At 44.9% G+C, this 15,589-nt stretch overlaps 1 protein-coding gene across 2 annotated transcripts in view; it reads right to left on the reverse strand.

Annotated features, from left to right (window-relative positions):
* Window positions 1-2,019: 2,019 nt before the first annotated feature.
* Window positions 2,020-15,589, reverse strand: part of LOC8025439 (1-phosphatidylinositol 4,5-bisphosphate phosphodiesterase) — a 61,557-nt gene continuing 47,987 nt past the window's right edge. For both annotated transcript variants that reach the window (XM_040501140.2, XM_029979208.4), the window contains 3 exons: window positions 13,883-13,984; window positions 13,251-13,395; window positions 2,020-10,597 (listed from right to left, as the gene is read on the reverse strand). In XM_040501140.2, coding sequence (XP_040357074.1) covers window positions 10,529-10,597; window positions 13,251-13,395; window positions 13,883-13,984 — 316 coding nt within the window. In that variant the 3' untranslated portion in view covers window positions 2,020-10,528. The remainder of the gene's footprint in view (window positions 10,598-13,250; window positions 13,396-13,882; window positions 13,985-15,589) is intronic.

Below are 15,589 nucleotides of genomic sequence, written 5' to 3' on the forward strand. Positions count from 1 at the left end.
TGCATAATTTCAAAGCTGGGAGCCGGCTTCACTTGGAGAAAGGAGTTTAGGTGCTGTTTGGCATGGCTTCAAAGCTGATGACGTCAGCTCGCTCCATGAAACAGTTAATGCTTTCGTTGTTTTTTTTCGTCTGCTGCATACTTTTTGTCGCCGGTCAGCACACGTGCTTCCCTGGACACGCTCACCTTGGACGCTCAGTGTTAACCAACATCGGTGTTAACGGCGCGCAAATGGACACACAGCACCATGGGGTGAGCAGTTGTAGAAACTGACGAGCACAGCGGCCAATGGGAGCCCTGTCGACGCATGCCAGGCAATGGAATTGAAGGCGATATCCATCAGCTTTACTTCGCTCCTTTGGGATCGGGGCCAAACTAGGTGCTGTTTTCACGCTTCAAACTGACGACCTAGCTCGCTCCACAAAACAGTTAATGCTTTCGCATTAATAACTTTGTGGCCCGATGCGGTACAGCATCAAGTCATAAAGTTGGGACTCCCAAGGTTTAAGCTATTGGAACAATCCCATAATATACCAAATCGTTAGCGAGATCTACAGCTCACTAGCGACTCGCAAAGTAGTGAGGAGCCCGTAGGTTTAATTCAAACACTCATTACCTGATCTCCGTTCACGGTCCTCTTCAAACAGTTAGTGTTATCCAATTGAGCCTTGGACACTTACCAGGGAACCTGATGAAGATGGTCGACACTAGAGGTAATCAGTTCGTTGAACGCAGTTTTGTCGAAAGGTTCCTGCATTTGTTTCGACACGCCTTGCAACGTTTTGCCGAAAGGGTCTTTCCAAGCACATCGCCTCATCGCCAACATGCTGAGGGTGGCCTAGCTTCCCAAAAACTTGTTGGTTCCGGTGAAACCTGGCGCAAGCTCAGGTGCGAGATGATTTTAAATTTTCCCCAAGCGGAGCGATAGGTGACTGCGTGTAGTGCAGTCTGATTGGAAGCCTAGGATTAGGGATCGCATATTTGTGCTTGTTTTATCAGAGCTGCCTTGGTGAGGATGACCTCAAGGACAACTTCTAGGATGACTTCTAGGACGACCTTGAGGACAACCTTGAGGATGACGTCTAGGACGACCTCAAGGATGACTTCAAGGACGACCTCGAGGACAACCTCTCGGACGAAATCTAGGACAACCTCAAGGACGACTACTAGGACGACTTCTAGAACAACCTCGAGGAGACGCCTAGAAAACGTCTTCTAGGTGTCGTCCTCGAGGACGACATCTGGAACGACGCCTAGAGAAATTCAGCCGCGCCAGAGTGGAAAGGCTGGAAAGGTGGCCGCCATCTATGAGCGAAGGCAGCAGCTAGCGCCATCTATGAGTGACAGCGACAACCAGACAACCGGCAAGCCGGTTGTCTGGTTGCCGCTGTAGCTCATAGATGGCGGTAGCTGTCCAGAGTTTTGTGTCGACATTCGTCTGTCCGCGGACACAATACTGGGAAAACTAGCCCTTAACAGCTCCGCTCTAAAAAGGATTTCCTAATGCCATTGTGAAATTCTTGCCGTTTTCACAATGCCATTGGACGACCTCGATTTTCTTTGCCTCTGTAAGAATGCATAGCTGACCTGACACCCCCCCCCCCCCCAAACAAAGCGACAATGGCGCGTGGCAACCGGCTAATCGGGCTGCAAAGTAGGATTGGATTGGATTGGATTCTTGGACTGAATTTCGCAGGCCAGTGTTGCTTGGGCGCGGCCAGTGCGGTGCGTGAAACGGGTGCAGAGCGGGGAGGGGGGCGCTTTCCTGGAACGGCGCGGAAATGTGAAAGCAGTGAAGTTGGGGGGGGTTCTTGCTCGGAATTTTACGGTATGTTGTCTATGAAACGTCGCAGGAGCCTGTGTCCATGGAACGTTGCAGTGTTGACAAAACATGTGTCCATGTAAAGTCCACGAAACAGTCCTCCCCTGGGTCAGTATTGTTTCCAAGAAACGATACTGACCCAGTCGACAGATCCACTCGTCCCAGTTCTGCACCCTCCAAAGAATTCACGAGGCAGGCTTGGAAAACATGATTATTATTGTTCGAGGACACCAGAAAGCGTGTTTTATTTACAGAAAATACTATATAGGGGCTCGGGAGAGACCTCGTAAAGCACATACAAAGCACCAACGTTTTTTGCACAGGAGCTAACGACAAGAATGCTGCTACCCGGAACTACGTGGAAAGAAATGCCCAAAGGAGGGCGGAGAGAGAGAAGACTGAGAACGGTGGCATGCAAACACCACGGCGCCTAAATGCTTCGGGGTTCGAACGCAGCTCCGACACACCCGGGTAGTTCTGCCGGCAACCTCTCGTAAAAACGGAGAGACTCGCAGTCTCCACGAACGTACAGGCTCGAAAAATACTCTCGCTAAATGCTCGTAAAAAAGATCTCTCTTTATAGCTGTGTCGGAAGCTACAGTGTGCCTAATTAAATTTGTCTAAAATTATTGGGGCACACTGGCGTTCCCGGCCACTATGTTTGTCTAGCCTGGTCCACATGGTTTAGCTTTGTCGCGGTAGACGGCATGTTCGTGTTTCTAGGGACATTCCTTCGTGTTCGTGCATGTGTGATTTTTGTATGTCGCGCCTCGTGAATCGTGTCGTTTCTCGTAAAGACGTCGGAACACTTCCCCGGTTGATTCGTCGTGAAGGTACCGGTGTTAAAAAAATATCCGCAAATACACCGCAACTTCGGTCTCTGCGCCTCTTTGTGCCTCGAGGTGTTCTCATGCATGCGCGGCACGTTATCATGCGGCGAAAGGTGCAACAAAGACTTCTGATCTCTGAAACACTGCTCCACTTTCTACTCCAAAATGATTCACAAACCAAAATTCTCAAATGAAGAGTAGACCATACATAGTAAAACATACTGCTAGCATGTCAAAAAGCCTGCACACACTGAGATGTAACGTTATCATGGCAATGAGATCTATTAAAACAATAGGTTGCACTTGATTGTTTGACAACAAACTGAAACACTAAGAATGAGGTATTACAACATTAATTTGTTTGCTGTAAACCTCCCTCATTAAATTACACAATTCTGAACTCTCCGATTGACGTACGACAGTGACGCACTTGTTGCTCATGGGTCAAAAGACTACAACTGACAATGAAATATAAATTCCCCGGTGGACACGCTTTTTGTTACCAAATGCGGTTTTGGCAAGCATGTAGACTAGTTTATACCTGAACAAAAAAAAAAAGCTGGTTTCTTCCATTTTCAGAGGAACCAGTAAACAGTTGGAAACATGGCACAGAAAAGTTAACATTCCAGCGAGCAACAGTTAAACCTCGATAAGTAAACTTTACATTGCAACTAGATTTTTTTGTCTCCATTAAAGAATATGCCTTTTTTTTTTTTTGTATTTGGTGATATAGTTTTGGGCTGCTGTTTCAATTTAATTTCCTACCATTACATATGCACATATCTGCTGCCTCTATAAGAAAGAACTGTCTGAAAGACGTTTTGATGCCTGCCCTTGAGCAATTAATACAATAGCTCAACAGCTATCATATTTTGCTTAAAGGGGTACGAAAACGAACTTCCAGCGCTCATTTTTTAGGTTTAATATGTTGCATGTTGCAGCATAACCTCAAAAACACCAGTCTTTCATTGATAGGTACAAGAAAACTAAATTTAAAGCTCATTAAACAATCTTTCAATGCGCACCTGGTGGATGCCTGTAGAGCGAATTAGGAAGGTAATCTAGCAACGTTGGAAATCTTGCTATGTAGTCATGACGTAGCAAGAACTGTTGCATACTCGCACTAAACATCGGAGCAGCGCCGCTCTTTGGAAGTATGCTCAACTGTTTAAAGCGGTCATGCAACGGTTTTTCAACTTTTTCCTTTTTACCTTTCCTCCTCAACTCACAAATCGCGCATTGTACCAAAGAGTTCAAGAAGATCGAAAGGAGGGACTCCCCTCTTGCTCGGACACTCGTTTGTGTACCCGGACGCCGCTATTCTCCTCCTAGAAGATTAGCCCGTCACTCGAAACTCCGACAAAAGTTGCTTTCCCTACCCCGTTCACCCCTAAGCCGACAGTGCTGTGGAAGCTACGTGCTCGTTGGGCCAGCTACACTTTTGCCATGTTATCACGCTTCCTCGCGCATACCCACGCGCAGAGAATGTGGTCAGGTGATGAAAGGGAGGCGGCTGATTGGTCCCGCAAGCATACAGCTTCCACCGCACTGTCAGCTTAGGGGTGAACGGGGTGGGGGAAGTAATTTTTGTGTGAGTTTTGAGTGACGGTCTAATCTTTTAGGGAGAGGATCGGCCACACAAACACGACGTGCGCGACGCTCGTCACCCCGAGGGTACTTCGAACGGCTCAATTGTAACGCGTTGACGCCACCCCAATGCCAGCAACGGCAAAGCGCATAACCACGTCGGCCTTGCTACGTCACGAATGCGGGGAATCTTTTTTTTCTTTTTGTTTGCGCCGGATATCTCATGACGCATCGTGCTCTCCGTTCGATTCTCTTTGAGCGCTTGCACGAGTGCACTGTTTGGAACGAAAAATAGGGCCAGTCATTCGAAAAGCAAACGTGCGATTATCATTTACGGTTAATATCCGTCATGCTTTGCTCAATTCCAAACAAAATTTGTATATTTCAATTTTTGTTTTCGTACCCCTTAAAAGTCACAATGTAATAGGTCTGGTTCTGCAGTAAGACATTTCGCTTCCACCAACATTCTCATACCCACTACAGAAACTTCTACCTAAGTTGTTTCTGATGCATAAAAGTGTGAATGTAATGAACCTGCCTAGGAGAAAATTACAGGAAAGAAGACACAGGCTCAATAATTGCAGCTGGCAGAATTCAATTAACTTCGCTATACCTTTTTAGGAGACAATGACAAATACTTTCCAAAGCCAAAACAAGACACCTTTCCAGTCTTCACACACAGTAACAACACTGCCAAACGAATGTCAGCTCTAAGCCTTGAAAGGCACACATCATTCTTTCAGTCTTTTTGGATCGAGGAGTCCAGTAGCCTAACAGATGACACTCACAACCTCATTAATTCTGACAAAAACACAATAGTAGTTCCTATTGTACACTGTGCACATGATATTAACTTACATGCTGGACAGGCCATTGCATGGCATCTATAGATAACCCACAATCTATGACTGGTTTCTCGGAATACTGGCTTGTTTCCACGAGCAAACAAACCTTATGAAACAAAAAGACACAAAAAAAAACATAATAAAACATTGGGGAAACAGACAATTTTCCATCCACACTCCTAAACCCAGCATACTGTACAGTATAGAGAGAAAAATACTTCCTCCAAACACATTCTAACCACTAACAGATTGAAAAACATCAGTAAAGTGACAGAGTAAAGAATAAATTGCCATGAATTTGGCTTCTGACGGTGCATTAACTCAAACTCAAATCTTGTAGTAGTTTCCAAGTTTGAAATAAGAGTTATTCTTCCTATGGTCTGGGTGGCAGTAGGAACAAACAGCTTAGCTGCAAGTGGCAACCAAAGGTGACAGGACAGTTGGCCCTCCAACTTATGCTTGAACCCAACAGCTCGCATTACACAAACAAAACAAATTAGTTGTGCCACATGTATCTACCAAGTGAAAACTCTTATTTTTGAAAACCCTGTGCATCACTGATTCATTAAAGTCACACAAATAGTTTCATACAGCAATAGCACTTGGAGCAAACTTACAGAGGACTATGGTTCTGTCCAAGTTCGTACGCTAGACATTTTTAAGACTTGCAGGAACATTTCAGAGAAAGCCGAGATCGGAAATTACATCACCTCTTAGTACAGCAAAGCCGCAAAACATGACGGTCATCATCAACAGAGGCCCAAAACGGACGAAGCCAATAATACACAATGCCTTAAAGGGACAATGACACCCCCCCCCCCCCCCCCCCCCATTTTTTAAAAAGTTTTTGCCACGCAATTTAATATGGTGTTCAATATTTTTCTGCAGTCACATACATTTTTAATAAAGCCAAAAAACTCAACTCCTCGAAACCAAAACCAAAACACGAGCAAGGAAGCTCATGGCTGGAAGTCGCACTGCTACACCTGACTGCATTTCTTTTTCTACGATTGTTTGGCGTGTGAAGCAAACGATGATGACGACGAACTTGCGTGCACCGTTTGTCCTGCAATTGTTTCACACTTATATCCCTTCCGCTCTATGTTCTGCACTTGAAGATCGATTGGCCGGTACCCCGAATGACAGTTCCGAAGTAGCGGCCCTACGTCTGTCGCAATGTTGGTCTGTCATGCACTGCCAGCCCGCAATAGGTACATCGCCATATTGAGAGTGACGTGTACATGTACTTTCTGTAATCTGTGCAACATTTTTTTTTAGATCAACATATTTGCAGTTTTTTGGAAACCACATAAATGGGGTTCATATTCTTTTCTCTCTTTCATATTGAATGTGTGCCTTACATGACCCACAACTTTGAATATATTTGGCACAGATAGTTTGAATGTCACATGACCATAAAACAGAGAGTGAGCGTGACTGGAACCGGCCAATCTTGACCGGCTGTTTTCGGGCGGAAAGAAAAAGAATTTCGAGTTACAAATTGTGTTCTGGGTAGTTGGGCTCTTGTAGGTCAAGTTCAAATAGAAACTGCGAGAATAAATAGCCTGTCAGTGTCCCTTTAAGATTAAACGAAACACATAAATCAGCGTCACATTTCCAATAGGAAACAGTCCGACAATATACAGTCCTTCCGCAACTTTCCAAGTGAATCTGCCTAATCACTCCGACGTTGACGTGCCTATCGCCACGTAAGGTCAACAAATTGGAAGGCTTATACGCAGGATTTTATAAATTGCAAAAGAAAAACAATTGCAGCGAGCCATGCAGGCAGGCTTGAGTGTGCCTAAAGTGTTCAAAAAGTAAGACAATTAGAGTGTGCCATTGTTTGTTGCTCCAGGCTTTTTAATTTTTTACACATGCACATGAAAAAAGTGGCAGGGATGTTTGATCTCGACGGCCAGGTTCCCTTTTCCGCAGGGTTGGCGTGCACCCTCGGTGTCTATAAACGCAGCATGCACGTTCACACTCTCTAAATGCATCCTAAGCATTGCCTCTATAGACAGACTTACTGAAACTATAGGAATATTTGCCTCGGGGCTTAATTGACAACTGAGGACGTCACTGTCTCTCTAGTGCATGCGGAAAGTCAACAAGTGCAAGTAACGAAACTGCTGTCAATATTCGAAAGATTGTCAAGACTAAGATTAGTTTGATGCGTGTTGGCAAATTTTGCCGGGTAGGAATGTTTTAAAAATAGGATCGCTCAGAGGCAAGTAGCACTTGGCTACTCGGCTGGTAACAAGTCGGGTGTTTTGTGCCACTAGCTTAGCCTCAGTGGCCGTAGTTAACTGCAAGGTTAAGGACTTTGATACTGACGTGGACAAATGGCGCACCCTCCCCTTGACGACGTAACCAAGCTCCCAGCTGCTGCTAAAAGTCATGCTAAGAACCCTAAAACAAAGTTCTAGCATAGCCATCAGATTAGATTAGTATCTGAAGCATACAGTGTATGTACTTCCAACTCAACTCCATCAAAACTACAGCAAACCTATGAATATACATTACACAATACAAAATAAGACAAGTAAACAAAAACAAAATTCACAGAGGTATTTCTATGCTACCAGAAGTTTGATTATGCCTTTAAGTAGTGTAAACTACTTACTTTAAATGAACTCTAAAGGATAAGAAAATAATGGATAAACAGACAAGATATGTACAACCAACAATGTCAATGTTAAAGCTAAAGATATTATCAAGTCCAATGAAAAACCTGGAACAACTCATCTTGCTAGTCAAATGCTGTCTAGACTGACCACAACTGCACCTGACTTCTTCTAGAATTGCTAAAGACAACAAGAGTAGCAAATACTACCACAATTGTAAACTCAGCCATGACTTGAGAACTGGCATGCCTTAAAATATGCCATGATTGCGTCTCAAACACTCTGGGAATCAAAGAAAAATGGTTTAAGTAGGGGTTCTACAAATTTACAAAGATTAACCTGAAAAATAAAGTAGTAAATTAAGGCTTCTTTAAGCTCTGTTGCCATTGTAATAAAGTTTGCAGTTGCTAATGAGTCAAGTAGTTAATCCATCCGACAAACATAATTCATGAAACTCATTACAAAAGTTCAAGGATGACTTACTAAAATCTAAAATGAAAAAGTATGTTCAATTTCATGGCCACAAGCACTGCCTCAACACTAAAAATTTCCAATGCCAGTGACTGCTCAAGTAAAGCAGGCATCTGCAGATATCAGTACAAATTTGAACTCGCAACAATATATCCTCTTGCACAAAAGTTTATGGAAACTTCTGGACAAGCAAACAAATTTTGCTGAACATGAAGCACCTTTGTGATGCAGTGAAGCCGCTCACAACTTTATTGCATGCACCTGTGCCGCATGACATGCGTGGACTCGTGCAGCATTGTAGAAGTTGTGTCTCAGCGAACACATTTTTTCGTGTTTTGAAGCTAAATTCTCCCTTGTGGAGATAGATTCCTTTGTTAGATAATAGATCTATATTTATTTATACATAGCTATTTACAGGATAGTATATATCTATTACACAAATAGAACACACCATGTGAAATTTCTGATTTTGTTTTAAATCAGTTCAGCTTTACAAAAGTTAGAACTGGTTAGCTTGCAGCAGATACAGAAACATGCATTATATATCAAAATTTTCTCTTCTTATCAACTCAAATTCTTTGATGCAGCCGATGTCTGCATCAACTGCTGTGATTATCTGTTTACTTAGAGTAACAGGTAGGAAATTCCTCATGCCAAACAAACTTGATGTTTTGCTTATGTTACCAGGGTTTAACATTATGGGATTAAGGATTAGTTAGTATATGATATTTCTCGTACTGACTTTATCATGCTGCCTCAAAAATATTTTCTTGCTATATTGTTACTGAGGACTAGATTGTTACTTTACAGTTCCACTGATGTCAAAACCAGACAAGAAGGAAATCGGTTTGAAACCGAACTCCAGAAAGGTCGTAGATTTGCAATTGCTTATGTGCCTTTGCTACATCTCATAATATCTGAAGGCCCTCGAGTAAATTACATTCAACGCCACATGTCAATCAGACCAGCATTCCCAATCTACATATATTGAACTCAAACTGCAAAATAAGTATTTACACATTCAAAAGCTCATGATTATGACATGTTCTGAAATGTTCTCTTCAAAAGTATGTTTCCTCAAAAAAACTGACTAGATAAACAAACCTTCAGCCAAAAGGTTAAAATTTACTGTCCAGCTCAGTTTATAAATAAGCAGTAAAAGCTTACAACCCCAGGCAAAAATCAGTCCACTTCCAGCTGGATTATGGAACTGGAAATGAGGCAGTTCAGCTGAATTCCAGCTGGGTTCCAGCTGGGTTCCAGCTGGGTTCCAGCTGGACTGCCTCATTTCCAGTTTCATAATCCAGCTGGAAGTGGACTGATTTTTGCTGAGCCGTAGCTTCATCCGACATGCGGCAAACCCCAGGATAAAATTACTAAAAACGCAGCCAGAAAAAAAAAAAAAAGTGTTTATGCGACATTGTTAGATGAATTACGGCATGGGTGCTTTTCCGCATTTTACTCGGACGGGTAATGACGAACATCAGATCTCGCCGATTAGGGTTGCGACCCGTGAGGGCATTTTTCACCGTGTTACAGTGGAACCTCAGCATAAGACTGCTCCATTGTTTACAAAAAGTAATTGTTCGGCACCCAATAAAAAGGGAACGGCGTTGCAAGTCCGTCACTTTGGCGAGCAAAGGTAGCACATGGCAAATGCACCAACATCTAGAACAAAAGCTGCCAGAAGTATCTTCTGGAACGGTGTATGCAAAACCCATTTTTTTCCCCAAGGTAAATTTTCACTACAACAGTGTGTTCACTATACCACTACATCAGGTGCCTATAACTTCTCACTTCCCTCGCTTACTAGATCCACTATATAAATACAGGGGATCTATGCAGTAATTTTTATAACAAACAGGATACTAAGTTTCTAAAAGAAAAGCATAAAGAACCAGCAATCGCTTGTTTGTGCTCTGCCGCTGTCTGTACGTAAAAACGGAAATGAAATCAACAACCACAGATGCACCAACTCGAGAGAGTAAAAGTTTGTGCTCAGTTTTCCTTTAGAAAAAAAAAGACTTAAAAAAAAACAAAGCTTTGGCAAAGCGTGCATCGATCCGAAGCACTCGTTAGGGCGAAAACAAATGCCACGGTTTCCCCTCGGGTTCCCCCCAAAAAATCTTTGGCTTGAGAAGAGGTGGAACGGTTCCAGGGTGGAGTCAGCCGCCGCCTCGTCAGCAAAACAAGATGCGTCTGCCCAAGCTGGAAGAAGCAGACGAGGCAGACCACTGCGGGCGTATTGGCCCCCAGAGGAAGAGGCCCCGGTTGGCGGGGGTGGGAAGGGGGGAAGGAGGGCGTAAACGGCCCTCCTCCGTGGCCACCCCCTCCCCCCGGAGGAGGCTCACACGAAGCACTCCAGCTTGGCACACAGTTTGTACTCCGTCTCGGCCGCATTGTATAACTCGAGGCCCTGCGCAAGGGGCCACGAGTCAGTCGGGATGCCGCATGCCAAAGCGGACGCTCCAAAACAAACACCACTTCTCAGGAAACAAACTTGGCAACCTCCGATTCCGAGCCAGGCACAATGTTCCGGTAGTTTATAGTTCACCCTAGAGCGATTGAATAAGCCACACTTCAAAAACACTCAAGTGAAAAAAAAAAAAATATTTTTAAAGAGTTTATTAAACTTTTTGTTAATTAAAAAAAAATTTTTTAGCCATATTTAAATTGTTAGATGCAATTTAGGTGGGGGTAGCCCTGCTCTAGGCTCTGCCCGGTGCTTACAAAACTAAGCACCTTTTCTCAGCTTTTATTGTTTGGAGAGATGATTGACATGTGAAATGTTTGTTGTAAAATTGTTTCTCCGTGCCGTAATAGTATTTATATCAACAATATTTATATGTCTGATCCACAAATAATCTAGATAGAGTCATTTTTGTTTTAAAAATATCCAGAGATTGTTTTTCCGCTTCTGCTTGAAACGATAACATACATGCATGACTACCGGCATTTGCGGCATGCTCAATGAGCATAGCTCGTCGAACTCGTATATTTTTACGAGTGCGAGTCGTTCTGCGTTTACCGAAGTATTTAGAGGAAGATCTCTTCAACCAACTTAGTTTGCAGCAAACAGCTTGGAAGTGCTGTGCAGGTGCTTGGGTTCGTAGCGGGACTGGCTTAAGCTTAGCGTCTCACGTCAGCTATGTTGCTTGATCTAACTTGATTTGTTCCTTCACACGTGTTGGTGATGAATAAAAATGTTTGCACCTGTAAAAGTGACCCCGGTGCTCTGAGAATTGTGCAACCGTTGTGACTGCAACCATGATTCAATACCGAGAAGATACCTACGCAGGTAAGGATTTGCGAGCCATTTGGCTGGAGGCAAAAGGGTGTTTGGTAACTTACTAACTAACATTCGGTAACTCACATCAAGTTTGCCTATGTTCCCATCATTTTGCTTCGAAAGGCAAGCAGCCCTCAAGTTCTGCAGTGCACCTGGCCTACCAAAGCGAATATTTTTATGTTGCGTTTTTATTGTGTGTCAAGATGCTCACTCACTTTGCTCGCAAATGGCACGTGAAAAAAAAGGAAATAACAAGGACAGTAAAGCTGGAAGGACTGCATATTCATTTTGTTGATTTTCTTACTCCTTGGTCGCTTATTACCGCACATCGATAGACGCTGACAGACGCTTGTATTGGACCGTGGCTCGTGCGTGATGGAACGCTAGAACGCCGCTTTCATGGTCGCGTCTTCGGAGCATTGCAGAAGTTTTTAGACGAGGCTCGAATAGGAGACGGACGGAGCTGAAAACAGACGCCGACGTGCAACTCTCATGTCCACGTCTCGTGGACATCGCATACGACGATAGACGGCGGTGAAACGGCAGACGACGCTGGAGGCTACCTCGTGTCCGCTAGCACGACTAGCAGGCGGTGTCTGACGCCAGACTAGACGCACCGGATGTCACGAAAGGGAGACACTAGACTTCCGAGCATGCTTGGCTGAGCAGCCAAGTCAATCCAGTAGTAATCGGCAGGGCCACTGATCTGTGGGCAGGGCTTAAAGTGGACCGTGACCTCCACCTAATTTGCTTCTAACAAAAATATTTAAAAAAAAAAGGTTTTTCCGTGAAAAAATTTACAAAAACATATTAAATCTTTGAAAAACAATTTTTTTTGCACCTCAGTGTTCCCTCAAGAGTATGGGTTCTCAAATAGGATTCCTGGGAACCCAAGAGTTTCCCCACAGTACTCCCATGGGTCCCCCAAACTCCCTAATTTCCTCTACTGTCCCTGCCTCAAATTAAAGTGATTCCCCAGTTTGAGCACTACTTCAGTAGGGCTAAGCCATCAAGTGATGAATTAATCTAAATCAGTGATTCTCAAATGGGGAATGGACCCTTTCAAGTCCCGCTACATCTTCTTGGGACCCTTGAAGCCTGTCAATCAAGAGAAATGGTTGTTCTCCAGAATCAAAAAGTTTGAGAGCACCTGGCTTAGAGTCCCGACACTCCATTTCACGATTTTCTTGTAAGCATCGCCGTTTTGTTGCCAATGAATGCACTGAATGCAATGAATGCGACTTCCTGAGCTTTTTTTTTGAGGCGCTTGGAAGCTCCGAATATATAGTTCTGCTCCGTCGCAAACTGTTTTAACACTTCTGGAAAACGGAAGAGCGCTTCCTGCAATTTCAGTTAAAGCTTCAGATAAATGGCAACAATGATTTAAGGCAACAAGAAGGCTGAAGTGTCGCTACCCTCAAGCGTGGCTTAATCATTCGCTCCAGTTCGCCCTGCCTGCAAGGAAAGATCGCCTCGAAATTGGACAGTCATATTCTGCCAGTTAGCGGCGCGAATACGGTACGTGTAGCTCCCAGGCACGAGAGCAAGCTGCCCTTTGGACTCGGAAGGAGACGCAGTCCATTCCGAGGTCACTGTCGATCGTGGCCAGCGATATCACGGCGTGGCTGTTATCTCCTGCATGAAATTAACCACTACTGTAGTGACAGTTTACGTGCCGTGGCATTCGTTAGCTCTGGGTTGTGCGAATCGTGCCAGGGGGACCAATCGCTGCGGTGCATCGTGGGTGGCAAGGGCCGGCGTGCCGATCGCCCACACTCACGTTGTCGATCTCCCTCTGTAGGTCGTGGAGCTGTTTCTCGTGAATCTTCTTGAGTCGCTCGCGCTCCTTGCTCTGCTTGAGGGCGGCTGACTTGCGCTCCTCGATGAACTTCTTGGTGTTGTTGCTGTTCTTCTCGCGTAGACGCCTGCGCAACAAGATGGAATTTGCCCTGTACCACCTGACACCGAGACTATGCTGCTTCGCTTTTAAAATAATATGGCTGATTCGCTCATTTGTGACCGTTTGGGACGAACATGCTGGCACCATCTAGCAGGTGGCCCTTCAACACGTCATATCTGCATATATATATTTTCTAATATCATACGCATCGTTGTTTCCCTGTGGGCTTGAAATAAATAATGTTATCAGCAAACATATCCCATAGAGAGTGCCTGTGTTCGATCTCACGAACACTGCAAAACCTTCAGTCTAATTATACGCAGACTGAATGTGTTCTAGGGCTACCTAATGGGCGGCGCCAGTTTGCCACTGCCTTCTCTCGTCGTGAGTGGCCTTAAACGGGCACAATACACTTGGTCCCACTCGAGTGCAAATGCGCAAACCAGCCTCGACGGTTTGTGCCTTGTAAGTTTGTGAACTAGGAGAGACAACAGCGAACGGGGGTAACTGACCTCTCTCGCTCCGCCTTGTTGCGGAGAGTCTTGTCGCTGGACACCTCCCGGGCTGTCTCCACGGAGACCTTGGCCTGCTTCATCTTCATCTCCTTGTTCTCCCTGCCAGAGAGACAGACGAGGTAATGCTACGGAAGATGCACACCAAACTAGCACTGCGCACACGTGCGAACCCATGGCCTGCTGACCCTTTAGGGCCGTTGCTTTACCCCGTTTCGAACGTGGAAGTCTCGTTGTCAGTCTCACTGGCGAAAGCCTCACTGTCACGAGTCATTGAGTGACTTGAAAGTAGGCACGTGCGAATAGTGCATCGTGAGTTTGAAGCAAATAGTAAATTTGGCCGAATATTTTTTAATCAATAGTTTCTAGCCTTTCACTACCGTGCACCATGCAAAAATGAAAATTCCGCTGAATTCTCGTGAAGGTTGTTCCCAACCTCCCACCTGTACACTTCTAAGCTCAGTTAATTTGAATAAAAGTATACTCATGAACTGTGGCATATAAACATCAAATTTCTCGCGGCTATCCCAACCAAAGGAATTTATAAATCTACTCGCTATATGCAAATTTTTTTCCAATTTCAAATTAAAAAAAATTAAAAAAGGGCGATTGATGAGCGCATGCTGTCAAGACAATGCCACCTAACATATACACTTGCATAATTGCGGCGGGTTGGCGCCGTTGAGTGCGCTTCTTACCAAGCACCTGTGCATTGTGGGAAAGAAATCCCCATGGAGCCTGCGAGCTTTGGGACTACTCTCCATTTTTTGTTTAGACACAAACTCAGTGGTGCCATCTATTAGGTAGCACTGGCACACTTCGAGTCCCCGTATATTTAGTAATTTTTGCGCATTATTCTTTCGTCCTAAGAGCAAATTAGGTCTGACAGTGCTTTAAGCGACCATTTCCCAAAGACAGCGTATAGAGTTGGCCTCCCATATACTGCAAAACCTGCCGTCTACTTCAGAACCGGAAAGGTTTAAGGGCTCATACTGGTGCCACCACATTTCAACTAATGCGAGAAAGAGTGAATTGCTTCCCCGCAGTGCGCAGGTGCTCGGTGAGAAACAAACTCAAAGGGGCTCACATTACGCAATCGATGCTTCGAACAGTTCATCTCGCAGTGAACATCAAGTAGCATATTATTTGAAACAACTACAGTATAGACCACTTACAACGTAACCGCTTATAGTGCAGGACCGGGTATAACGCGGTTTTTTTAAACCACCGGTTTGCCTCCCATAGAGCTCCATGTAATTACATGCCGCTTAAAATGCAGGCGCGCGAAGGGAAATACCGGTTATAGTGCGGTTTCTGGCACAGCCCGCCGACCGCGCCGACGACCGGAGCGGCGAGCACGCTTCCCTGTGCGGCACTAGATAACGGCGCGAGCCGCAAACGGCACTCGCGGGGCAAGGAGGTTGCTCGGAGAAGCGAAGAAAGAGGCTTCATTTGCCATAGCGACGGAAGGACGCACGCACGTGTCGTTCATGTGCGTGCATCCCTCTGCTGCGTTGGAAACAAACAACCGAAACGACAGACCAATCGCAGGTCGAGAAGTGTTCGCGCGCGTTGCACAGCGTTGCATGCCAATCGCGGGCCGGCGGCTTCTGTCCGCAAACATGGCGTCGGTTGTAGCGTTCATCTCATCGTTCCGCGTAAGAACGCTATCCTTGACAGTGAATTTTCGTTGTGTGTCGCTATGAT

This window comes from Ixodes scapularis, unplaced genomic scaffold (assembly GCF_016920785.2).
Source record: "Ixodes scapularis isolate PalLabHiFi unplaced genomic scaffold, ASM1692078v2 PGA_scaffold10__122_contigs__length_95168666, whole genome shotgun sequence".
Lineage (NCBI taxonomy): Eukaryota > Metazoa > Arthropoda > Arachnida > Ixodida > Ixodidae > Ixodes > Ixodes scapularis.